At 40.9% G+C, this 27901-nt stretch overlaps 1 protein-coding gene across 1 annotated transcript in view; it reads left to right on the top strand.

Moving 5' to 3' along the window:
- Positions 1-27376, top strand: part of SORD (sorbitol dehydrogenase) — a 114322-nt gene extending 86946 nt beyond the window's left edge. Inside the window, exons 8-10 of the mRNA XM_073618903.1 lie at positions 9242-9417; positions 26654-26775; positions 26874-27376. Of these exons, the coding sequence (XP_073475004.1) occupies positions 9242-9417; positions 26654-26775; positions 26874-27039 (464 nt within the window). The 3' untranslated portion in view covers positions 27040-27376. The remainder of the gene's footprint in view (positions 1-9241; positions 9418-26653; positions 26776-26873) is intronic.
- Positions 27377-27901: the final 525 nt, after the last annotated feature.

Genomic DNA, 27901 nt, shown 5'->3' with positions numbered 1-27901 from the left:
GATTTGTCAGATAACCTTTACTTTCCTTTCAGAATCAACCTTTTCTATGGAATGCTATACTACAAAATACTCCCACAAATGTGGGCCATTGATTGCAACTGACTCGGTTAAATTGATGATAGGCAACCCCTATCCTCATATTGATTAGTGGTTCCAAATTAATAATAACTACTGCAGTAGGGAACAGACACAAAAGATACGCTCAGCATCTTTCCAAATTACTGTTCTGCTTTATTATGACGCAATTGAAGGTTTTTATGCACATGATTACGTAGGTATCACATTAATATTACAATTGTACATTTATGGTAACAAGGGGCGTTACATAGGCAGGCTAATTCTAATCAGGACTCGAAAGAATGTAAACATTTACTGAAAACATTATTAGTGCCGTGTGCACAGTGAGGGCAGAGTGCAATACATACAAAATACAATACAATTATATACAGAACTTACAAATTTCCATTACAGTCTCCCCTCTTTTGATCAATATTTTGATCACTAACCATACCTGCTATCACCTTTAACCTGGAACCTCCACACGCTTAGGTGGAGGTAGTCCTGGCCAAAGAGGCAAAAAACTCCATTGTGGAGAAAATAATAGCTGAGCAACTTTTTCATTACAAAATGACGTTTCATTGTGAAAAACAAATGATTGATAAGACATATTTACAGAGTACTGGCTGTACACTCCTGTGGCCAGAATGGCCTTCTAGCTTAATTGTTGGCATGCTGACTTATCAGCATATGTAAACACAGACAATTCTACATAAAATGGAAGACGTACAAAAGACAAATATGACTTCAACATGGCTAAACTATTTTTCAAATATATATATCCCTTACAATTAAAGTAATTGAATCAAAAAGTACCCTAGACTGTGATCACAAGAGGGAAACAAATCAAACTCAGAGATTTCTTTAATTTAGTCATTTTTGCAGTGTCTGGTGTGGATCCAGGTGACTATTACTTCAAGTTTTGCAAAAACTGTACATGAAATAGATGCTGTATTGAGTCTCCAAACATTTCCTTATATATAAATGTCTCTTAACAATCCAAAAGTCACCTGGCTTTAGTTTTAGATCCTTCCAAACTTTTAGGATCTGGAATTGGGGAGAAAACACATAAATGAGTTTGTAAAAAACCTTAAAAGATCATCAGCATTCTCCGTGAGATCCGAATGGAGGACTTCAGCTGCTGAGACAAAATATAAGCAAGTGAGTAACACACTCCCAAACCAAATCTCATAGGGAGAGAGTCCAATATCCCCCTTAGAGGCCTGATAAAATTTAAGAAAACATTCAGGCAAAAGTTTTCTAGTTTCTTACTTTACTTTGTCCGCTATATTGTAGAGAGTAGGGGGTGCAAAAATAAAACCTCAAAACTTCTAGTAAGGACTCTCCTATAAAAATTATTTCCTCTGTTACTCTCTGTACTTTCTGCACTATGTACTTACAAACTACTTCTGATAACACTTTTTACTGTGGCCTTTGCAGTAGCATTTGCCACTGGACATCCAAGAAACATGTCCATACAGACAAAATGCATACTCGTAAGATCCTGACTTGGACATCTGGATATATCTTTTTTGTAATCTCTGGAAGGGATGGTTCAGCTTTTGGTAACACCTTTGGTAACAGGTAAAACAAGAAGTGGTATGTTATAAAAACAACTGTGGTGAACCCTGGCTCTATCCCATGCTCATTTACTAAGGCAGCCATAACTGCTTGTGACTGATGACACGGTCCATGTGTCAAGCTGAAGGGAAAAGAGTGGCTGGCAGACATAAATGATCACCTTTTCCAAAGTCCTGTTTCATAAGAAGTTGCCCCCTGTGGACCACTTGTTCTTCTCGTTCTGGGGTCCTTAAAGTTGAATTATTAATCCCAGCTATACTGGGCCAGAACTAGGGTGGAATCTGTGAGTTGCACAGACCCATCAAGTGTCCGGGGCTGTAAATGCAGCATCCTTAGTCGCCTGGTCTGCTTCCATGTGTGAAAGTTAATATGGCTACCTCAGCAAGAACCTGGAAGGCTGAAAACAGCCGATCAAATTAACTTGGCATGCTTGGTTGGTTTACCTGCCGAAGTAAAAACAAACTTCTGGCCCTTCAAATGGAACCAAAAGCACTCTATATCTCGACTATCTATATAAAGATACATTCTTTTTATAGCTCACAGGCTTTGCTAAAACATGGAGCTCTGCTTCTTGAGCTGGGCAAAAAGGATCCAATGACTTTGAATACAGAGTATCCTTCTGGGTGATAAACTGCATACTCAAATCTACAAAAAATTAAATATCTGGGTCTTCAGGGAGTGTGTCCTGCACTGGGCTCACAGCAGCTGATTCCTACACCATCAATTTAACACATGTGTCTTCCTTTCTTTTGAATAAATGTACGCATTTGTCATTGTTAGATTTGTACATAAACAAACTCATATTTTAAACCTTTCATTAGACAAACATTTAGTTAGCTGTAAATTTGCTGCACAGAATGTCGGACCATTGACCAAAACAATATCTAACTTTGTCTAATAGCACCTTTGCATAAAAGCTGCAGCTCTGATATATCGGGGTGAACCCTTCATTACTGGGTCCAGCTTGCATAAATATATTACAATGTCTTGTTTTCTATCACACTATTTGTGTAAGAACTCCAGTTTCATGTTTCAAAAGACAACTTTTTCCTGGCAATATTATAATAAATGATAACAATACCCTGCGGTCATGGAGAGATGCCCATAAATCCAAAATATTCTTCTGCTTATACCACTGTACTTACAAGAAAAAGGGGCACATCATTTCACAATCCACACATTCTGCTTTGGATTTCAAAAATAAAAATAAATAAAAACAAAAGGACCAATCTGTATGATGGACCAGAAAGCATCAAAAACTATAAAACAACTGGCTGCAGGTGGCATCTATCCTAACAGGGTGTGTGGACTTGATGTGATGGGACTGTTATATTTAAATTTTATTTATTATTACTCTTACATCATGGACCGCACATCAAGTTTTCATCAAAAACCTTACAATATCATTTTTGTAGAAAAACTTCTTATGTATCCCATCCATCTTGGCTTTGTTAAATATTATGGCAGCTTTATTCAAAATAACAACCTCATCTTAATCTTTTTTTCTCTCAATAAGGGCTTATTGTATAAATGTAAAATTACAAAATTGTTATCTTAATCTAAACTAATCCCATTTTTACAAATTTCCCCAATAACCTGGATTTCATTTCCAACCAAAGGTTGTCTAAACCGGTTTCAATATATCTATATAATTGTTAAACTCATATTAGAAATTAATACTCATTATTACTTAATTTTACTTAATTTCCCTTTTTTAAATGCACTGTTTCCACTATCAAAGGATATTCAATTTGTGTAATACACGGTTAAATGTAACCTTCATTTTACCATGTTTGGAAAACAGATTCAAAATAATTGTGATCACATTGTTTACCATTAGATTCGTTAACCCGGCACATTTTGTTATAAATGTTTTGTCTAAAAAACAGAAATTGGCATGGTGTCCTTCCAGCTTATCACTGACCTCTCAGGGACATTCTTTCAGGAGAGCACAAAGGAGGGGGTCACATCTGCGTACATGACACACACAAGCAATAGAACTAAAGGTCCCAGCATTCACACATACACCAATATCTCTCTAAAATCGCTTACATTTTTCCCATTTGTACACAACACATGCATATCATTCTCTCACTTTCTTTTAACTCTTTAATATTTCCCTGCCTAAATTCTGCTTTCCTTATTTTGTTTAAATAACTTTTATATCTAGCTTCTATGATTCTATGATCAGATGGGGAGCCACAGTGCTCATCCCATCTTCCCTCTCTGAGAACATATAAGGTATTCTGTTTTACCTCTCATTTCTCTGTTTCTGACTTTTACTAGTTGTAGTGCCTGATCCCAAATTCATCCCACAACTTAACATGAAAATGTCCCTTTCTGTCTAGTGTTAATGTCACCCTTCATCCATCCTGCTCACATAGATAGCTGTTTCTCTAGCTGTTTACTCTGCATGATTCTTAGTCCCTGTGGACCTTGGTAACCCAGTTACCCAATGTGGATCACTGTCAACTTTAACCATTAATCTAGGGGCTCAGTATAGGCGGAACCACACCTTCGGTTCATATATAGCGCTCCTCTTGCACTGGGCATTTTTGAGGGTCTTTTACCCTTCATTCCCTTACTTAATTCAATGCCCATAATGACTGGCCAGTCTTCTCTCTCTTCTCTACGTGTGCCTATACCCTCTTGCCTCTAAACTACTTTATCTAGCAGATTGACTACATATACCTGTGAACAGCACTATTCTTCCCTTTCTTATCTATAACACTCCAATGGACAATAGACAGGGACAACATAACATATAACCACCAATCAATACAGTTCGATTAAGGGGAGTAAAATAGGTACCCTTTGTCCCAAAAATGCCTTACCGATCAAGGAAGTCTGATAACTCAAATGTAAGCAAAAGGCTTACCTCAGCCGGCTGATTATCAGAAATTCCTGGATCGTCTCAAGCTCCTCGTTTCGGATACTCAGGGTCACCTGGAATCCCCTCCTGGCTGGCTCGCCATGCTGACTCGGTTAAATTGATGATAGGCAACCCCTATCCTCATATTGATTAGTGGTTCCAAATTAATAATAACTACTGCAGTAGGGAACAGACACAAAAGATACGCTCAGCATCTTTCCAAATTACTGTTCTGCTTTATTATGACGCAATTGAAGGTTTTTATGCACATGATTACGTAGGTATCACATTAATATTACAATTGTACATTTATGGTAACAAGGGGCGTTACATAGGCAGGCTAATTCTAATCAGGACTCGAAAGAATGTAAACATTTACTGAAAACATTATTAGTGCCGTGTGCACAGTGAGGGCAGAGTGCAATACATACAAAATACAATACAATTATATACAGAACTTACAAATTTCCATTACACAACCAAGATTTGTTGGTTGCAATCAATTACAAAAAAGTATTTTTCCTAACAAATTCATTCAAGACCATGTTGCAAATATAAATACACCCCGATTAAACTCTTATGCCCTGTACACACAAGCGGACTTTTCGACCGGACTGGTCCAATGGACCGAATCTGGTGGACAATCCGACTGTGTGTGGGCTTCATCGGACCTTCAGCGGACTGTTTCTGATGAAAATCTGACGGACTTTAGATTTGGAGCATGTTTCAAATCTTTACGTCGAAACTTAAGAGGCGTGGGCGAAAGTGACGTTTTGACGTCGCTTCCGCCCAGCAGTGTCATGGAGACGAGTGGGCACCATCTTAGCCTCACTCGTCTCCAGGCACAGCACGGAGTAGGACGCGATCGCCTCCGCCGCTACCAATGGCTCCGGTAAGCGGCGGAGGACACCGGATCGCTGCGGGAGGGGGGACCCCTCTCCCGCCACCGATAAAAATGATCTCGCGGCGAATCCACCGCAGGGACCACTTTTATCAGAAAGCCGGCGAAAACGAGGATATCGGGGTTATGATAGCTAGCTGCTGCCGTAACAACGATATCCACCGTCGAAGTTTGGACGTACATCGGTGTGCGGCGGTCTGGAAGTGGTTAAAGAATGGAAGAAGATAGATGTTGCAATATATCGCCAACTTGTTCATTCCATGCCTAGAAGACTTGGTGCTGTCCTTACAAATCATGGAGGTCATACAAAATTCTAGATGGAGTAGATTTTGTTGTAGGGTGTATTCAATTTTGCATCACCTAATTTGAGTAAAACTGAAGATTTTGTAATGTAAGTTATATTATTTACCTTACTTTCATGTAATGAACTAAACAAATGTTCTATAAAACTCAGTTTTGTTAAAATTTTGTAAATTGTTCTTTTGTTCTTTTCACTTTTCAAAAGGGGTGCACTCATTATTTTTTTGCTGAGCACTGTCTGTGTGTGTGTGTGTATGTGTGTGTGTGTGTGTATATATGTATATATATATATATATATATATATATATAACACACCTTTTGATGCATATTGTGTGTGTAAAGGCATCCAAAAAGTCCCATTCTTTTGAAGCACAAAGATTCCTTTCCTCCTCCTCAGTGTTTACTGATTATGTCTGCTCTCATTATGTTTAACAATAGAAATGTGAACTTTGCCTTTCTGTAAATGACGTATTTTATGGACCATTAAATAAATGATTACAGCAGTGTGTGAAATTGTACAACACAGGCAATAGCACTATTGCTCTCCACTGAGGTCAAACAGGCTAATTTCATAGCAGTTTAGAAATACAGAAAACCAGTATCATTTTTATTGCTGTATTGGTCATGTTTATACATGTATTTTAGTGAGATGCATTTCCTCATTGAGTAAATACTGTACGTAAATAATCTGCATACTTGTCATTAAAAAAACTCCTTATTTGTTTTTGACTTATTAGCACAGTATTGCAGTTTACATTTTAATAAATGTTTTGTATATCCATTACACACTTAGACAGCCAAGATACTGTTTCAGAGTAAACTCTAAAAGTTCCTCCATACATAGTCTTTTCAATCAGTCACTCAATTTACTCATAAAAAGCACCAACAATTTGGAGATTTAAAGGATAAGTTAACTTTTTGGAAAAAAATAATAAATAAACGTGAATTTTTTTTTTGGAGCCTGTAAAGCATTGCACCAGCGATCAGATCTCCAGCAGATCTGCCAGTGTATCTGTGTTCCCGTACATCCCGTATGGGCAAGCAGATACAATCTGACAGGAAGAGAGAATGAACTACCATGGCTCTCCACATCGCTGTGGTAGTAAATTGAAAACTACAAGCCGACAGCTGCAAAGGCTGCTGGACCTTGTAGTTATCTATTCACAGGATACTGTGAATGAGTCACCCAGCCTGCTTGGCCACGTTTAAAAAAAAAAAAAAAAAAATGTGACAGCTAGTGGGAGGGATGGGGATAAGATCCCTGCTAGCTGTCAGATTGGAGAATCAGGGGCCGGTCCGTTCGTAATATGTTACATGTTGCACCCTTAATATAAGTGTAACATGTTACGAAAGGTGAACTTATCCTTTAAGCCAAATGGAAGGCTATTTGTCTCAGCCTGTGAATTATTTAAGTTTATATGTTCAAAATACTTTTTCACTCTCATATTAATAGCCTTTTCTGTTTTCAAGGGTCTAGATTCCATAAAATGTTTAATTCATGTATGAATTCATTAAAAATACGTAAAATATACCTTTAAACTGTGCCTCGATCTGTACATTTAATCCCCTGTACACATACCAGGAAAGATTTATTGCATTGCACAGTAATGTATGAAGAGTTTTTTGTGCTGTTGCTGCTCACAAAAGTTGCCCTGCCAAAGTTGCAATATTTTGACTGGTGTGGAGAAAATAAATGTTTAAAGCAGAGCCCCAGTCTCTGAAGTGAAAATTAAAAGTCAGCAGCTACAAAAACTGTAGCTGCTGACTTTTAATAAACAGCCACTCACCTGTCCCATGATCCAGCCATGTGCTCACCCCAGTCATGTTCTGCCTGTGTCCTCCCTCGCCAGTGCCGGCATCTTTACTATGGGCACCCGGCTGTGACAGCTTGCGGCTTCACAGCCAGGTGCCCACTGCTCATACGCAAGTGGCGCTGTGCTCTACGACTGGTCCCGAAGTCTTCTGGGACCTGTCATGTGTCCCAGAAGACTTCGGGAGGGAGGGGGGAAGGAGTACTTCCGATCGCCTAAGGCGATTAAAACGGAAGTGGGTGCAGGTACCTGTCAAAATCTGGTACCTGCTACCCCCCATCTCCCCAAAAGCTCCATTTCACAAACAGGAGCTGGCAAGGAGGCCTTAAAGTGGAACTTCCCCTTTTGAGTGGAGCTCCACTTTAAGAACATGTAGGGTTTCTGGGAGGAGTGTCTGGTTTAGAATACTAGGAGCTCTAGGTAAGCATTCTCTCAAGTTATGCATTGCTATATACAGATGCCCCATAATTTGGGATAAAAAAAGGAAAGTTGGGACTTTAAATGAAGCAAAAGGGGCGCCTCCATCCGTATATTCGGTACAAAGGAGGGGGGGTTTGGGACTTTAGATGAGGCACAAAAAGGAACCAAATGTAGCAAAGTCATTTATTTAACAACCATAGACCTCACATAATGTAGCCAAAATAGCAATTGCAGCATAGGTTGTAGTTACATAAACTCAGGTACAACAAAGGGTAAACATGAATCATAGAAAGATATGTGGTACTGTTGCCGATGTTACTCCATGTACAAATTCAAATAAAATATTAACAAGGAATGAATGTCCTCACAGATATAGTAATTAGGGTATTCATCTTTGTAAGCCTTACGCGTTTTAGGGGATAAGTACGACCTCATCAGGAGCTGATGCGTATGACAGTTCTGTAGAAAGAATGATATAGAACATTGAACATATAATAACCCCAATAACAGAAAAGGTCAAGGGGAAAGGAGCAAAAAAGGGGGGGACCATGGGAGGGGGAATGTTCATCCCCCTACTCACTTGAGGACTCGACATGTCACAGCAGAATACTCTGAAGCCAAGGAGTATCACAAATGTCTCCACCGGGAGCTGAGGCGGGAAGGGCCCCCAGGACAGAGCACAACCACCACTCCCCACCAGGACAAGGAAGTTCTCGTTATTCTGCTGTGACATGTCGAGTCCTCAAGTGAGTAGGGGGATGAACATTTCGCCTCCCATTGTCCCCCTTTTTTGCTCCTTTCCCCTTGACCTTTTCTGTTATTGGGGTTATTGTATGTTCAATGTTCCATATCATGCTTTCTACAGAACTGCCTGTAGAACTGCAGTCCCTATTTTGGCTACATTATGTCATGTCTATGGTTGTTAAATGACTTTTCAACATCCGGTTACTTTTTGTGCCTCATCTAAAGTCCCAATCCCCCCCCCCCCTTTTGTACATTTGGAATAGTTTTGAGTTGGGGACCACACTTTCTAGATGTGTCTTGAAATGACAGTACAGCTTTACATGGTATTTACAAATATATGCAATAAAATTATTAACTTGAGTAAATATTTTTCCTGACCAGCTGTAAAATGTGCTGGGTGACTTTTGTATTGTTTTGTCATATTTCCCTGCTCATGTGAATCTTTTAACTTTTTTCTAGTTTTTGAGTTTGAGTTTTTTTAATTTTTGATTAAGATGGGTCACATGTACTCAGATTCTTGCCTTCATATTCATTGAAAAGTTTATTTTCCGTTAGATTTATCTCCATCACGGCTGGAAAAAGCCAAAGAAGTGGGAGCAGATTTTCTTCTTCAAGTCACCAATGAGACTCCTGAGCAGACAGCTCAGAAAGTTGAAGGATTGCTTGGGTGTATGCCAGAGATCACTATAGAGTGCACTGGGGCTGAATCTTGCATTCAGACAGGAATCTACGTAAGTAAATCACACACTTAAAAAATAACTTGTGCAAAAATTTGTTTTCTGGAACAGGTAGAGAAAGTTCTGCATTTTGACGTTATTCACTTCAAAAGTTACATTTTGAAACTTTATAACCGTGTTCATAGCCTTATTCATAAAGCACATTTTTCAGCACATTGGCCCACCATTGCCGGGTGAGAAATACATTCACTGACATTCTCTCTGTCTGTTCTTGCAATGGAAAAGGGGTTTACTGTAACACTTGTTTCTCTAAGCGTCTTCTTTTGGAGGGGAGAGGAGGGGACGGAACAGGAAAGTGGAGAGGGGCATTTTTTTTTATTTTATTTTTTCCATTATATGCAATATATATGGACAAAGGCACAAACCATAAAGTAATACACTTATAATAGATATACGATTGCACATACGTTAGGGGTATGCTCTCTTTTTCGGGGGTCTTAAAATTGTTTTTTTTTTTTTTGTTATTTTTTTTTCCTCGTCATTGATGGTAGGTTCCATGCACATTTTTTGTAATACATTTATTTTTATTTTTTTTTTCCTTTTATTTTTTTGGATTGTGCCCCCCTTTTGCCTCTGCTTTCTCCCCTTCCCTCTCCCCTCTCTTTCTCTTCTTCTTTTTTTTTTTTTTTTTTTTTTTTTGGGAGTTTTAGGTTGATTGGGTCCTGTTTGGGTTGTGTTTTTTTTTTTTTTTGTTTTTTTTTTTTTGTTTGGATGAGGTGGGGATGGTGGGTTCCAAATATTGTATAGAAGGGTTGAAAAGTGATTTAAGGTAGAAGAGCAAAGATAAAAGTGTATATATACAGTCTACTCTTTAATTTTTTTCTTTGTTTTTATATATCTTTTTGTACAGTATTGTATGGTTGTTCCTAAATGTAAAAAAAATGTAATAAAAATTGAATTATAAAAAAAAGAACTGCCAGGACTACATACTTATGATGCACATGACCATCACTTATACCTTGTAAGTGTTTTAAATCTTGTGCAATAAAGGTTACTATTTTAATACTACACTTAGAGAGGCGCCTCCCCCCCCCCCCAAGTTTCTCTCAAGGTCCATGCATGATCTAGCCATAGCAGTGGATTCTGTGGTGACTCTGTGGGATCAATACAACCCGATCTGTTCGTTTCCCTCTCTGAAGTTTTTTCCTCATCTGCTTTGAGATGAAGTTTTCCTTGATGTCTCCCAGCACTCTGCTGAAGCTAATGGAGCACACATTGTGCTCCATTAGCTGTTTCCCTGGCCAACCCTACTAGGGAATCATGGCTCTGAACCAGGAAGTGACATAATGCACATCTTTTCTTGATTCATTCACTGTATGGAGGCTCAACAAACAGATGTTCATCGTGTTCCCTCCATTCTACCCAGCAACACCTGTCATGCCAGTCCCAAGCTTGCAGGTGGGATTGATGGTTGGTGGAAATGCAGTATTTTCTGGTGTCTGTGGAAGTAAAGCCCCTTGAATCATTTCCATGAGACAGCTAAGAGTTGGCTTGTAAAGTACACGCTCTACAGCAGTCGGGAGTATGTGTAAAAGTTACAGCTGCCACGACATAAGCCTTATGCCGGTGGCCATGAAAAAGCTGAGTGACACAGGTTCCACCCCTCTGTTTTATAATCACTCCTACTCCAGCGATTTCCACTTTAGCACAAAACTATAGCATGATGGGAGGGGTTATACAGACTAATGCCCCATACACACGGTCGGACTTTGTTCGGACATTCCGACAACAAAATCCTAGGATTTTTTCCGATGGATGTTGGCTCAAACTTGTCTTGCATACACACGGTCACACAAAGTTGTTGGAAAATCCGATCATTCTGAACGCGGTGACGTAAAACACGTACGTCGGGACTATAAACGGGGCAGTGGCCAATAGCAAAAATTCAGTTTTTCACCTTCTTTTTTACATCCTGTTTAGCATCTCAGTACTGCTTATTTCTTCTTTTAACCACTTCCTATCAACATTCATACATACGTTTCAAAGTGGTGACACTATACTTTAGCAGTGTAACCCAGTGGGTAATGGCTCTTTATATTTTGTTGTTTTGCAAGTTTTATATAATAACATTTTAAGTTGGCTTTGCCATTGGTAATCTCTTTTCCTAAATAGACCAATTTTTATTTATTTTTTACTTTGTTATTCATTTTTATTCTATGGGGTATTAATTCATAATCAAATTCAAAGTAAGGCAAATGTGAGCAATCTATTGATCAATTACTGTGCTACCTTTTATTTTATTTTATTTTATTTTTTGTTCTATAAAAAAATTGTGTTTATTTTTACTAAGTGGTTAGTGAGCTAAGACTGGCAAAGGTTGGTATATCTAAGAATGTTTAAATACTGGCATGAGCCATTGTGGCCTGAATCAACGGACTGGTATGAGTTCTTATGGGCTAAATTGGCTGTTTTTCTATAACCACTTTAGGCTTTCTCGCTCTCTCTCTATCTCTATCTCTATATATCTACAGTATACATCTATCTTTTATATATATATATATATATTGAACTTGGGGCAAACAATAATTTTGGCAGTAACGGGTAAAATTAAAATATTATTTTTATAAAAGGCTTGACAGTCTGGTCATGTACATATATGTGGGCAGGCGTGCTTGTGTACCAGGCTGATTTGAACTTCCAGTCCAGCCACAATTGTACATTTAGTCTTGATAGTTTATGCACAATCATTATTGAGCCAGTAACCGAGTAAGAATTAACTCCTGAACTACCAAAAAACAACCAACGTAATAAATAAATAATGTGCCGGCTGCTAACACCTATTGTGTTTCCACAATAACTACTAAAACTGCAAACAGGCGGGCATCTAATACCCGAAGAGACCCTGGTGGTTATACAGCATGCATTATATGACCTTACATTGTATGTGGGTCATATGTTTAGAGTGACAGCATTGTAAGCACTGTGGTGACACGGGAGGAATCTAGGGTTGCCACATCATCCCTTTAATCCAGGACACACATTAATTACACAGGTTCTGTGGCTGATTAAGGTGGTAATTATACTCGGTGCCTTATCTGCATTAAATCAGCCTTAGAACCTGTGTAATTCATATGTGCCCCGGATTAAAGGGATGATGTGGCAACCCTAGAGGAATTACAATTTTGGAATGGCCTTGAGCTTCACTGTTTTTTTGGGGTAACAGCACTGGAAGGTTTGAAAATTGTATGCATGCCCCTAGATATGCATTTACATTTGTCATAAATCGTCACTATGAGATAAACTTATAGATTGCACACACGGTTGATTGAAAACTTTTATTTCAGCACCCTTTTACTGTATTGTGGCATTTGGTCAATAATTTTTTTTTATTTCACTTGTAATTTTTAGTATAATAATATTTATGGTAATACCTTATTTATTCAGGATACTGTTCTTATATGTGCAAATATGGAGGTAACAACACAAAGTGCAGTTGTTATTTCAGTCACGGGGTTAGCGCAGCACCATTGTTTGGTGCCTAAGGCTTTAGGATAAACACGGCATATAATTTTTTGTTTTATGTTATCGTGTGTTGCTTTGTTGTTACTTCTTTGGAACAGATTGCTGGTTCTTCTGAAGAAAACACACCTTTGCCAGTTAAACAGTGACTGACATGCAATAAATGTAATGTATAATATAATATGCATAAAAATAGACATTTTATAAATGGTTAGCAAAGTTGAGAATGATGCCAACAGTTTAGTGTTTGCTGCAATTTATACCTCATTGAAAGGTTGTTCATAGGCTTCATAAAATCCACACCTTTATGTATAACTAAACTATTGAAATTCTAACTAAATCTTTCTAACTGCTGAATACCGTTTTGCCTATCAGCCCTGTCATGTAGGTCACCTGCAGTCATTCTTACCCATGTCTCAATAATCTACCCTCCTTTGTTCCATGGAATTGCTAGAGTATTTGTTCCCGTATTTATCGTATATAACCATCCTAAATTTGAGCCTTGGCTGTGTGAGCTATTCTCATCCTACTATACCTCGTTTTCTGTCCTGCATTCTTGTTAAGCCCGATACATTCTTGTCTGGTGCCTCCATTGTCCTGTTTAACCACTTAAAGGCCGAGCCTCTTTCTGAGATTTGTTGTTTACTAATTAAAAACAGTTTTTTTTTGCTAGAAAATTACTTCGAACCCTCAAACATTATACATTTTTTTTCTAACACCCTAGACCCTAGATGGCAGTCGTTGCAATACTTTCTGTCAGGACAGGGGACGAGTTTAAAAAAAGTTTTTTGTTTTTTTTTTCTGATTTTTTTTTTTTACTTTTTTTTTTTACATTTTTACACTGTTTAAAAAAAAAAAAAAATTGTGTCACTTTTATTCCTATTACAAGTAATGTACTCATCCCTTGTAATAGAAAAAGCATGAAAGGACCTCTTAAATATGAGATCTGGGGGTCAAAAAGACCTCAGATCTCATATTTACATTAAAATGCAATTTAAAAAAAAAATGTCATTTAAAAAAATGAAAAAAAAAAGGCCCTTAAAGAGCTATGGGCGGAAGTGACGTTTAGCCGTCGCTTCCGCCCTGCAGTGATATGGAGACGGGTGGGGGAGCCATCTTTCCCTCACGCATCTCCATAGCCAGGCAGTGGACAGACGCGATCACCACGCCGCTGCCGATGGCTCCGGTAAGCAGCGGAGGGCCCTCTCCCGTCGCTTATAAAAGTGATCTTGTGGCGAATACGCAGCAGAGACAACTTTTATCTTGTAGCAGACCGCCTGCTGAAGAGGATACTGGGGTTATGGCAGCTAGCTGCTGCCATAACAACGATATCCTCCTTCAAAGTCAAACGACGGTGGGCGTTCCGGAAGTGGTTAACTATTGCATCTCTTTGGACGTCAATCTGCATTTAACTTGTTGAAATATCAGGTAGAAATGAAGACCAGTTAAAGAAAGGGAAGTTTCCTTTACATAGTAGCATATTATTAAAGTAGAACTATAGGCAAAACTTTTTTTTAAATTTTGGATATAGAAAAGGGAGGGTTAAAAACCCTGTCAGATTTTTTTTTTTTTGTCATCTGTGTCCCAGATTTCCCTTCACTTCCTGTTCCGTAGCCTAACAGGAAGTGAGAAGAAATCCCTGTAAATCAAGGGAATTCATTGGGGACCCCCAGGTCACCAGAACCAGTGTCCCCGTTGGAAGATTTCCCCTCTATTGCTTTTCTGGGGACAAAACAAAATTTGGGTAATTTCTTTTACTTTCAATGATAATGGTAAACAGGGCAAATAGAGAGGGTGAATCTCCCTAACAGGGGCACAGACCGCAATAATAACTGACAGGTGTTCTAATCCCTCTCCACTCTATCCAAAACTAAAATAACGTTTTGCCTTTAGTTATACTACTCTATCATTTCAATTACAAGTATTCAGTTCCTAACATTTTCTTGCTTCATACATAGATGAATATATTAAGCTTGTCACACACACACACCTCAGACCCTGATGTAGATCTACCTAAACAATCTATTCAGTTTATATCCAGTCGGGTAGGCCCTCATATGACCTCATATATCATATATTAGCACACAGGTCAGGTACTGACCGGTTAAAATTAAGAGGTCATATAGAGGTCATACATATGGTGGTACTGGCACTTAATATCACTAATAATTAGAATTTCTCACTATCAGTGCTAGCCCCCAGGGGGCGCTACACTGTCACAAAACTTTAGATCTTTGGGGTTATTAATGCCCACACAAACTTTTACACATTTATTTATAAACTTTTTCACATATATCTATATAATTCTACTTATACACGGCACATACTCATATTTTTATTATATAAGGATTGTCTACACAGCTTCATTTAAGTTCGATGTTTTCTCCTTCTTTCTTTATTACTATTATTATTATTTTTATCTCCATACATATGGCAGCTTTGGTATAGATTATAATTCATTTTCACATAAAGTTTATAGGAGATAGTATCTTATTTTGCTAATGCCTGTTTCATAAAGAATTACATATCCCCAATTAATTAAGTACTGCTAGTAGGGCAGCGCCAATTTTTCCCAAACTACCTCTTATACTTACCAATTAGCCCCCTTTTAGGGAACTAATCAGGGAAAGGCAGCAGCCCTTTCACGGTCCTAAGCGCGGATTCTTTGACCTATTTTTACACACTTAACACAGTTTTAGGAACTTAAAGCAGAGTTCTACCTGGGAAAAAAAATTAAGTCAGCAGCTACAAATACTGTAGCTGCTAATTTTTAATATATGTGCAATTACCTGTCCAGGGAGCCCACAATGTCGGCACCCAAAGCCGATCTTTGGATCGACTCACGGGTGCTGCCGCCACCATTCCTGGTTCCCTACTGCTTCACTCCTGGTTCCCTACTGCGCATGAGCGAGTCGCTCTGCACGTTCTGAATGGTCCCTGCTGTCTTTTGGGACCTGTGTGTCTCCCAGAAGACAGCGGGGAGGAAGGAGGAGGGGCCGGACATAGCGTAGTTCGCCGCACAATGTGCGGCACTCTTTCACCTGATGTGGAAGCAAATACTTGAATTTGACAGGTATCTGCTCTCCCCCTCCCCCCTGAAAGGTGCCAAATGTGACACCAGAGGGGGGGATCCCATCTGCGGAAGTTCCATTTCTGGGTGGAACTCAACACCGTTTTTGGGGGAGGAGGTTGTTTTTACATATTTAATAGTGGGAATGTTAGGTTTGTATTTCTTTGCGTTTTTTGCACAGTATACTATACAACACTGCGGCAGACAGTCCCCATTAGAACATAAAACTTTCAGACGTGGTCTTTGCTACAGTGCATGTTGTACCTGTGTTCTCTATAGAGGTTTATTGTTTCTACAATGACTTATGACTAGTGAATGCCAAAGCATAAAGCAGCAGATGGTGCACCAGAACATACATCCTGATCACCAGAGTATACATTATATTACCAAAAGTATTGGGACACCTGCCTTTTTACACGAACATTAACTTTAATGGCATCCCAGTCTTAGTCCGTAGGGTTCAATATTCAGTTGGCCCACCCTTTGCAGCTATAACAGGTTCAACTCTTCAGGGAAGGCTGTCCACAAGGTTTAGGAGTGTGTCTATGGGAATGTTTGACCATTCTTCCAGAAGAGCATTTGTGAGGTCAGGCACTGATGTGGATGAAAGGAATAAAGAAAAAGAGGGCGCACCAGCCTTGTGCATTATCCTTTGATGGTTTTATTAAAATAATGAATTAAAAACTACTCACAAGCATGTGAAAGAAAACCGCAATGTGAAAGCCTTAAACTAATGCAATCGGTCTTGCAACTTTAGACAAAATAAAGCCTAAAACTAGGACTAACTGGCGGGTCCCCTCTTTCTGGTTTAAAATTCAACATCAGGCAGACTCAACGAACCAGGCTCTAACAGAATTTTTTCACATTAATGATAACTCGGCTTCACCACAAGTGGTATGGGATACCATGAAGGCCTTTTTGAGGGAACTCCTGCTTAAAACCATAAGTGTTTATAAAAAAACTAGCCAGGAACAAGAATCCCTGCTAGCAGCTGAGGTGAAGCAGAAAGAAGCTTAGTATATTCGGACCCCACTATTACCAACCGTGGGGCTTGGAAGGATGCACAATCTTTAATCTTTATACAGACAAGTTTCTATGAACAAGGCCGCGTGGACTGACTTTTTGTCCAGATGTCGTAGTTTTGATGGTGAAAAAATGGGCAGAATGTTATCCGTAATTGCGAAGTCCCAGGAAAACACCAAATTTATTTCAGCCATTCGTACAACAGGGGGGGATATTTCTCAAGATCAGAATGTAATCCTGGGATCTTTTGTCTCTTTCTATAGTAACCTATAGCAAAATAAAACTAAACACTCCAAAATAAGAATTAGGGAATTCCTAGATCCACTAAAACTCCCCTCCTTATCGGTAAATTCTAAAGAGGAAATTGATGCCCCCCTGACCTTAGAGGAACTGGTCAGTGCAGTATCAGAAAGTCCAAATGATAAGGCGCTGGGTATTGACGGCCTACCTTCAGAGGTAAATAAACATTATGGAGAGGTGTTGCTTCCGGAACTACTGAATGTTCTCAAATATGCCTTGGAATCATTTAAGCTTCCAGATTCTATGAAGGATGCCTGTATCATTGTATTGCCAAAAACTGGAAAGGACCCTTTGGCCCCGGAATCTTACCGCCCGATATCATTGCTGAACTCGGACGCTAAGATTCTAGCCAGGGTCCTTGCCACAAGACTAAATAGACATATTCAGGGATTGATTCACCAAGACCAGTGTGGCTTTATCCCTACAAGATCTACAGCAAGCAACTTGAGAAGGCTATATTTAAACATGCAATTACCATCTGATAACCCTGGGAGCAGAGCGATTTTGTCACTCGATGTGGCGAAAGCTTTCGACAGCGTCGAGTGGACATACCTGTGGGAAGTGATGGGTGCGTTTGGCCTCGGGGAAAGATTCATACGGTGGATTAAAATGCTGTATTCTACCCCAAGGGCCTGTATGCAAATAAATGGTATGGTATCTGAATCTTTTTCATTATACAGAGGAACAAGACAGGGATGTCCCCTGTCTCCCCTGCTATTTGCAATGGCCATCGAACCTCTGGCTGAAGCCATCCGACAATCAGAATCAATCTGCGGATTTATTAGAGGAACGAGGAATGAAAAAATCTCTCTATATGCAGATGACGCTCTGCTATTTCTTGGGGATACGGATAAATCTTTAAGATCTTTATTGGCACTTATACAAAATTTTGGCATGCTTTCGGGATATATCATTTGCTCCCTTTAGACAACCCTAGCTTGTCCATGCTAAGAGAGGCTCCTCAGGTTAAAATTGTTTCTTCATTTAAATACTTGGGAATAATGATACATTCCAAGGTAGAAAATTATTTGACAGATAACTTATCTCCTATTCTTACTAAATTCCAGCATAAGAGTACGGCATGGACTAAATTGCCATTATCGGTGGTGGGTCGAGCAAACCTTATAAAAATGATCTGGGCCCCTCAATTATTATATATTTTTCATAACTCACCAACATGGATACCTCTCAAATGGTTCAAAAAGATTGAATCAATTTTTCGAAGGTTATTATGGAAGGGAAAAAATCCCAGGATTAGGTTATCAATTCTCCAGAGAGAAAGGGATGGGGGCGGACTTGCGATGCCCCACCCCAGACTTTACTTTATAGCTGCCTAGCTTCAGCATTTTGCTGGCTGGGGTGCTGTGAACTGGGAGGACTCTATTCAGGCCCTACTGCTAAGTAACAGTTCTCACTACAACCTCTTGGCCCAGCTGGAATCTGGGGCCTTTGCTTATACCTGTAAGAGCCCAACAATGATACTCATGAATAGAGTTTGGAAGGAAATGAGGAGCATAATGAAATATGCAGGTGCTTCTGAGTATTCACCACTCTGGGGGAATAGGCAATATAAAGAACTAGGTAAACTGAAGGGATTTGAAAGCTGGCGCTTTAAGGGCCTCCAATATATAACTCAGTTGTACTCGCACAATATTCTACGCTCCTTTCAGGATCTGCAGGAATCTTTTCACTTACCTCATCATAATTTTTTTAAATACTTACAACTACGACATGCGGTCCAATCTCAGTTTAAAGGGGAAAAGAAAGTGATAAAACCAATGCCACTTATAACTTTATTAGCATGGATGACAGAAAAAAAAGGCTTGATCTCATCTCTATATGGTCAACTTACGAGATCATATCGAGATGAGGGTGCTAGCCCGGGCAGAAGAGGGTGGGAGCTAGATATAGGGGATATTTCAGATGTAACTTGGCAAACAATATTAGAAAGGGTACCCCTAGTCTCATTATCACCAGCACAATGTCTGACCCAATTATTTATAATTTACAGGGTATATAGAACACCGGTCAAACTATTTAAGTGGGGCAGGCGTGATTCCCCGGACTGTCCACGGTGCCAACAATCACCTGCTGATTTACTACATATGTTGTGGATTTGTCCTAAACTGCCTAAATATTGGCAAGAGGTGGTGAATACAATTAATGATACATTTAAGACATATATCCATAAAGACCCTAAAACGTGCCTGCTGGGCTACCTTGATGAAGAACTTATGCCCCATGAGATTCTGATACCAGTTAGCAGACTACTGTTTTTGGCACGAAAGCTAATTGCCCTAAGGTGGATATCTCCAAGTGCACCCTCCTTTGAGGAATGGCGCCTTCATGTAAACGACAATATTTTGAAGGAACAACAGATCTATTGTAACAGAGGCATACCCAATTACCTGTATAAACTGTGGAAGCCATGGATCTCGGTTCCACGGTTAGCCCCATCCTCACTGGTTTTTGTGGATCTTTAGTAGGGTGGGCAAGTATAATTAGGGATAGAGAATTTGGCACCAGATAAAAAATGGAGGTAGAGGGCAAAATCAATGGGGAGAGAAGAATCTACTGATTTAAGCAACTAGCCGAGGTCATTTTTCACATAGGTATAGATGCATAGAATACTATAGTGGGCAGGAAATGGAACAGTCACCCGAGTTGCTTGTGCTGGGGAAATTTTTTTTATTTTTTTTAGGTTTTTTTTGTGTGTGGTGTTTTGTTGTATGTTGTTATTATGTAAAAAAAAGATAGAAAAATTTCAGAATTTGCTGTGGATAGACCATATGTATGGTATTCGAAATAAGGAATTTATGTACAAACTGTATAAGTGATAAGTACTATATCCAATAATATATTTTGGTTTGTAATGTTGAAATATTTATAATAAAAAAGTATGGAATTAAAAAAAAAAATGCAATCGGTCTGATATCGACAGTCTCCAGGTGATAAAGGAGAAGACATGCGGACCACTGCTTTCTGATGCGTTTCGAAGGGATAACTTCTTCCTCAGAGCCTGGCAGTGCTACCTCCTTCAGCTACAGTACCTGACCGCGAGATTGTGTTTCCAGCGCGATACCACGAGCGAGCGCCCCCCCCCCCTCCTGAGCCGTACCAGGCCGCATGCCCTCAACATGGGGGGTGGGTGCCTTGGGGGAGGGGGGGCGCCCTGCGGGCCCCCCCACCCCAAAGCACCTTGTCCCCCTGTTGATGAGGACAAGGGCCTCTTCCCGACAACCCTGGCCGTTGGTTGTCGGGGTCTGCGGGCGGGGGGCTTATCGGAATCCGGGAGCCCCCCTTAATAAGGGGGCCCCCAGATCCCGGCCCCCCACCCTGTGTGAATGAGTTTGGGGTACATGGTACCCCTACCCATTCACCTAGGGAAAAGTGTCAATATAAAAAAAACACAGTACACAGGTTTTAAGAGTAATTTATTAGTCAGCTCCGGGGTCTTCTTCCGACTTCGGGGGGTCTCCTTCCGACTTCTCCCGGTGTTCGGCCTCTTCTCCCGGGCCCCGCCGCTATCTTCTTCCAGCTCTATTGCCAGCGAGGGGCCCAGACTGCTGCCGCTGTCTTGCCGCCGATGTCTTGTCGCCGCTGTCTTGTCGCCGCTTCTTCTCTTCTTCTCTTCTTTTCTTCTTCCCCGATGTTGACACGACGCTCTCTCCGGCTCGAATGCTGTGTGCGAGCTGCGGAGCCATTTATATAGGCGGTAACCCCGCCCCCTTACGACGTCATGGTCCCAGCATGCGCAGGGACTCTGGCGCCATAAGGGGGCGTGACCCCAGAGTCCCTGCGCATGCTGGGACCATGACGTCGTAAGGGGGCGGGGTTACCGCCTATATAAATGGCTCCGCAGCTCGCACACAGCATTCGAGCCGGAGAGAGCGTCGTGTCAACATCGGGGAAGAAGAGAAGAAGAGAAGAAGCGGCGACAAGACAGCGGCAGCAGACCGGGCCCCTCGCTGGCAATAGAGCTGGAAGAAGATAGCGGCGGGGCCCGGGAGAAGAGGCCGAACACCGGGAGAAGTCGGAAGGAGACCCCCCGAAGTCGGAAGAAGACCCCGGAGCTGACTAATAAATTACTCTTAAAACCTGTGTACTGTGTTTTTTTTATATTGACACTTTTCCCTAGGTGAATGGGTAAGGGTACCATGTACCCCAAACTCATTCACACAGGGTGGGGGGCCGGGATCTGGGGGCCCCCTTATTAAGGGGGGCTCCCGGATTCCGATAAGCCCCCCGCTCGCAGACCCCGGCAACCAACGGCCAGGGTTGTCGGGAAGAGGCCCTTGTCCTCATCAACATGGGGACAAGGTGCTTTGGGGTGGGGGGGCCCGCAGGGCGCCCCCCCTCCCCCAAGGCACCCACCCCCCATGTTGAGGGCATGCGGCCTGGTACGGCTCAGGAGGGGGGGGGGGGGGCGCTCGCTCGTCCCCACCCCCTTTCCTGGCCGGCTGAGCTGCGTGCTCGGATAAGGGTCTGGTATGGATTTGGGGGGGACCCCCACGGCATAGGGGGTTCCCCTTACAATCCATGCCAGACCTAAGGGCCTGGTATGCCCCCGAGGGGGGAACCCACGCCGTTTTTTTTCATTTAAAATTTGGCGCGGAGTTCCCGCCTCAGTATTCATACTAGACAGCTGTCAGCACTGCCTGTCACTCATCGCGGAAGGAAAACAAAGTTTTCCTTTCCCAATGAGTGAGCCATCTCGCCGCTGGCTCCTGCGACGGGGCTCGTAGGTGTCAAATCTCGCCGAGAAGTGCGGCGAGATTGACACAATATCGCGGTCACCTACTGTACTTAAATATACATACGCATCCATAGCACGCATCCCAGAGAGGCCCTGGGGCCCCACCCACTCTTGTGGGCAGTCCAGTGAAGGGGCAGGGCTTCGGTGACAACTAGAGAATATGTCAATATAAATGTGTGCGTACAGTGCTAGACTCTCACCACGTAGTGCAGATAATGTTACACATAGACCCATATTTGTACATTGCAGGTCCCTATAGTTAGTGCAAGAGCTATTCAAATACTATAACCATAGATATGTTCATACATAGGTGGAGTGCCATGGCATCTGAATCTTATCACATAGATGTATTGATCCATGTGATCTATATTACCATGTACCGATGCTTATGTTTGGTGGCTTCCACACCAACTAATACCGCCGCTGTATATGGTGGCTGCTCCGTCCTGGCAGTCTAAGTGGCATCTGGAACGCACGCCACATTGTTTACTTTCCGAACAACCCGAAAGTGCAATCCAGGCGTAATTTCCTGCTCACCCACCGTCGCGCAGGGCCGACGTCAGCGGCTAGTGGCGTCCGCCCTTTTGGTGTAGTCTTCACATAGAGAACAAAGCAGGCATCACTGCGTTTACTCCATGTGAAGACGGGAATGCACATATAGAAAGATGGGAGGAGAAGAGAGGATGCAATTGTTTGCAATAATCCATCTCGCCTTCCATAATAAAAGATGTGGATGAAAAGACCTGGCCTCGCAGTCTCCGCTCTAATTCGTCCCAAAGGTGTTCTAAGGGGTTGAGGTCAGGACTCTGTGCAGGCCAGTCAAGTTCATTCACCCCAAACTTGCTCATCCATGTCTTTAGGGACCTTTCTTTGTGCACTGGTCCAAATCATTTGGTGGAGGGCGGATTATGGTGTGGGGTTGTTTTTCAGGCATTGGATTTGGCCCCTTAGTTCCAAGAAGGGAACTCTTAAGGCATCAGCATACCAAGACATTTTGGACAATTTCATGCTCCCAACTTTACGGGAACAGTTTGGGGATGGCCCCTTCCTGCTCCAACATGACTGTGCACCAGTGCACAAACAAGGTCCATAAAGACGTGGATGAGCGAATTTGGGGTGGAGGAACTTGACTGTCCCACACAGAGTCCTGACCTCAACCCTATAGAACATCTTTTGCATGAAATAGAGCGGAGACTGCGAACCAGGCCTTCTCATCCAACATCAGTGCCTGACCTCACAAACGTGCTTCTGGAAGAATGGTCAAACATTCCCGTAGACACACCCTAAACCTTGTGGACAGCCTTCCTAGAACAGTTGAAGCTGTTATAGCTGCAAAAGGTGGGCCAACTCAATATTGAACCCTACGAACTAAAACTGGGATGCCATTAAAATTCATGTGCGTGAAAAGGCAGGTGTCCCAATACTTTTAGTAATCTAGTGTATACTGTAAAGGTAAAAGTTCTGACAAATGTATCCACAAGTGACAGAACATTGTATTACAGTGGCAATCCTGTAGTTATGATGCAATCCTACAACTAACAATTCTTTAACATTTTCAGAAAAAAAGTGGGAAAATCTTTCATTAGAAGGCCTGGTCTGGGATATTTTGCCACACAGGTTTCCACTTTGAATTGCTAGTCCTTTAATTCTGTGTGTTGGCTACAGAGTGATCCTTTTTGTTCTAAACATGCTGCAGAAAGGTTGCTTTTTACCTTTTATTGTAAGAGAACTTTTACCACGCATGTGCCCTTATGGCTTTATTTTCTGCACCAGGGTATTGCTGGAACAAGGAATTTTCAATGCTGGTTGACATAGGTAATCGCTCCACCAGCATCAGAGAGATATTCTCAGACTGGCCCAAATACAGCATAAGAAACTAAGTAGGAGAAAGCTATGAATGTGGCACCGGACTCTGACAGAGGAGAAAGCATGCTGTTGCTAAAAGTGTGTGGGACATATTGGGTTCACAGGAAAAAAACAAACTGCCTAGGTGGTTGTGTTCGTGGGATGTTAAACACTTGACCACTGGGCACTTAAACCCCCTTCCTAACTAGACCAATTTTCAGCTTTCAGTGCTCTCACATTTTGAATGACAATTACTCAGTCATACAATACTGTACCCATATGAAATTTTTGTCCTTTTTTTCACACAAATAGAGCTTTCTTTTGGTGGTATTTAATCACCGTTGGGTTTTTTATTTTTTGCACTATAAAAGAAAAAAGACTGAAAATTCGGTAAAAAAAAAACAAGTATAAATTGGTGTATATTATTTGATCTTTGTGAAAGTTATAGAGTCCAAAAGCTATGGTGCCAATATCTGAAAATTGATCACACCTGAAGTACTGGCGGCCTATCTAATTTCTTGAGACCCTAACATGCCAGAAAAGTACAAATACCCCCCAAATGACCACTTTTTGGAAAGAAGACATTCCAAGGTATTTAGAAAGATGCATGGTGAGTTTTTTGAATTGTCATTTTTTCCCACAATTCTTTGCAAAATCAAGATTTTTTTTATTGATTTTTTTCACAAAATTGTCATATTAGCAGGTTATTTCTCACACACAGCATATACATACCACAAATTACACCCGAAAACACATTCTGCTATTACTCCCGAGTATGGCGATACCACATGTGTGAGACTTTTACAAAGCGTTGCCACATACGAAGGCCCAACATGCAGGGAGTTCCTCCAGGCGTTCTGGAGCACCCAGGCCAATTCTGACATCATTTCTCTCCTACATGTAAAAATCATCATTTATTTGCTAGAAAATTACATAGAACCCCAAAACATTACATATGTTTTTTTAGCAAAGACCCTAGAGAATACAATGGCGGTTGTTGCAACTTTTTATCTCGCACGTAAAGTTAGCCCAATGTTTTTGCATAATGTGAAAGATGAAGTCACGCCTATAGTAAATAGATACCTAACATGTCACCCTTCAAAATTGCACACGCTCGTGGAATGGCGCCAAACTTCGCTACTTAAAAACCCCCATAGGCAACACTTTAAAATGCTTTACTGGTTACATGTTTTGAGTTACAGAGAAGGGCCAAAATTATTGCTCTCGCTCTAACGTTCGCAGCGATACCTCACATGTGTGGTTTGAACACCATTTTCATATGTGGGCGGGACTTACATGTGCATTCGCTTCTGCATGCGAGCACACGGACAGGGGCGCTTTAAAAAAAAAAAAATTCTTTTTATTGTTCAATTTACTTTATTTATTTTAGTTTGACACTTTTTTCCAAAAAAAAAAAAAAAATTTTGATCACTTTTATTCCTATTACAAGGAATGTAAACATCCCTTGTAATAGGAATATGGCATGACAGGTCCTCTTTACAGTGAGATATGGGATCAATAAGACCCCACATCTCACCTCTAGGCTGGGAAGCCTGAAATAAAATTAAAAAAAACGATCCTGGCTTTGATCATAGCGGTGAGTCGGTAAAAGCACCGGAGGGCGGCGGGAATTGGGGGAACGTCCCCTCTCACACTGCTGCCATCCGATCTCTCCCCCTCTCCTCTCACACTGTACCGATCGGTATACAGAGGGGAGAGAGGAACCGGCATAATTGACGGAGTGTTCACATGGTAAACGGCCGCGATCAGCGGACGTTTACCATGATCCGTGATGCGCTGAGTCCAGATGTTCTCGGGTGCGTGCCCCAGGGGGCGCGAGAGTGGGATTCTGGGAGGATGTCCATGGATGCCCTCCCAGAATAAGCCGACTGGGCTGTAGCCGTCTTTCGGCTATGGCCCGATCGGCATGTGGTTAATTTACTGGTATTTATGTTTTTCAACTTCAGTTTCCTGGTGGCATTTCTGCTTTAAAGCGTATTAAAACCGTTATATATCGCAGTTTACCAATCCGTAAAAGTGGTGGCTGCATCAGTTTTCTTGTCTTAGGCCAGGTCCACCTATGTGCGTCTGCGGTTTGCAATCCGGGGTCTGGTACATTCCTCTTCACCGGTTCAGGTATGATTCAGGTACAAATTTTTGCCTGAATTCGCACCTGAACCGGACGCAAAAACCACACTGCAGACGCCCGGACATGTGTGAGCCAGTCACATTCACATGTCATGCGAATTGGACGAGGTTTAAAACGCATCCCATTAGCATATATGTGAACCCAGCCTGAGGCTTTTCCCCTCTGTTTTTACCTGTTGATCTGGGCAGTTACACATCTCCAGTATGAGATGAGAACAGGGAGCACTGTCAGTCTTCGTTGCATGCCATCTGACAGCGGTATGTGTGCCAGCCTTGGCACCAGTGCTGTAGTTTGCTTACCCCTGGTATAGAGTGATCTTTTTGCGTATCTATAAAGTTGCCTTCTTGTAGTTGGATAATTCTTCCTGGCTTTCTGTTTTGCCTTTCTGTGTTACTAAAGTTCCTTAGGCTGACAGAGTGACCAGTTAGTAATTTTCCTAGTTGTTGCTATAACAATCTGTATACAAGAACAGAACATTTTACAGCTAATTTATTTCTTGAATAATATGCATGAATTTAAATTAAAACTATAGTATGGATTTTACGCCACCATAGTATTGTATAACTCCCAGCTTTACATAATAAAGAGGAGGAAAAACTTTTTTATATATATTTTTTTTCCCCCATAGGCAACACGCTCTGGTGGGACTTTAATTCTTGTTGGTCTGGGGCCTGCAATGGTCAGTGTTCCAATTGTTAATGCAGCAGTGCGAGAGGTTGATATCAGAGGGATATTCCGATATTGTAATACGTAAGTAGATGTAATAAGGCTTGAAATGTTTACAGACAAATTATGTGTGGCTTGCTTGTCAGACAGAATGGTTTTGACTGTCCCTTTCTCTCTTGCAGGTGGCCAATGGCTATCTCTATGTTAGCTTCTAAAAGGGTGAATATAGCTCCATTGGTTACACATCGCTTTCCCTTAGAGAAGGCTCTGGATGCATTTGAAACTACAAAGAGAGGTGTAGGGGTAAAAGTAATGCTGAAATGTGACAAAGATGACCAGAACCCTTAAATATTGGTTCATGTCGAATAAAAATGTCTAATAATTTCTCTGATATTGTTAATGTTTCAGATTTTGAAGAAATATAGGTAGCTACTGTACAATAATACCAGGCAAAATAATGTAACTCCCACTGCTGTAACCATCGAGCAAGTTAATTTGGGCGTTTATTGGTGAACATTTTACTAAATACATTTTTCCCTATGTTTATCACGTTATTCGATCAGTGACTGTATGTCCATAGTAGACAGCAAGAGAGATGGCGTTAATGATTGCATATACTTTCATCTTGGATCTGTGTGTCCTAAAATAAATGTTTCTTGTACCCAGAACTTGATTTTTACAAAAATTTAGCTTATTTGAGACTTCATCTTTAACAAATGGGTAAGCTAGCTATAATTCCCAGACTTCTAACATTTACAGTTTATAAAGCATTTACCATACATTGGGAAGTAGTCCCTCTTTTGGTGAAACTGGCATATCCTATTGCATCGGCATGAATCAGCATGGCTTTATGATTTCCAGTAGATTATCAAATGTATAGGAATGGAATAGGAATGTATATCAAATAGAATAGACACAATATCATTTTAAACTTTTATCGAAGCTTTTGAAGTTCACAGTATATGCAATGGGTGTTTCCTTTGATGAACAGCCATGACACATTTGATAAAGATGTTCTATATGCGTTTTTTTAATGTTCTTAGCCCCAGGTTGCTCTTTGGGTGTGTGCATTGTATGATATAAACAACAACTCTGGTTTGACAGTTTATATATTCTTATATCTTATCACAAACCTCCATTGTGCAGAATCCTAAACTTCCAGTCCTTTAACCATCTGTTATTTTCCACAGTATTTGATTATTGCAGATAA

This window comes from Aquarana catesbeiana, linkage group LG03 (assembly GCF_042186555.1).
Source record: "Aquarana catesbeiana isolate 2022-GZ linkage group LG03, ASM4218655v1, whole genome shotgun sequence".
Taxonomy (NCBI): domain Eukaryota; kingdom Metazoa; phylum Chordata; class Amphibia; order Anura; family Ranidae; genus Aquarana; species Aquarana catesbeiana.
Note: the sequence above shows the minus strand (reverse complement) of the source record. Positions and strands in the feature narration are given on the sequence as shown.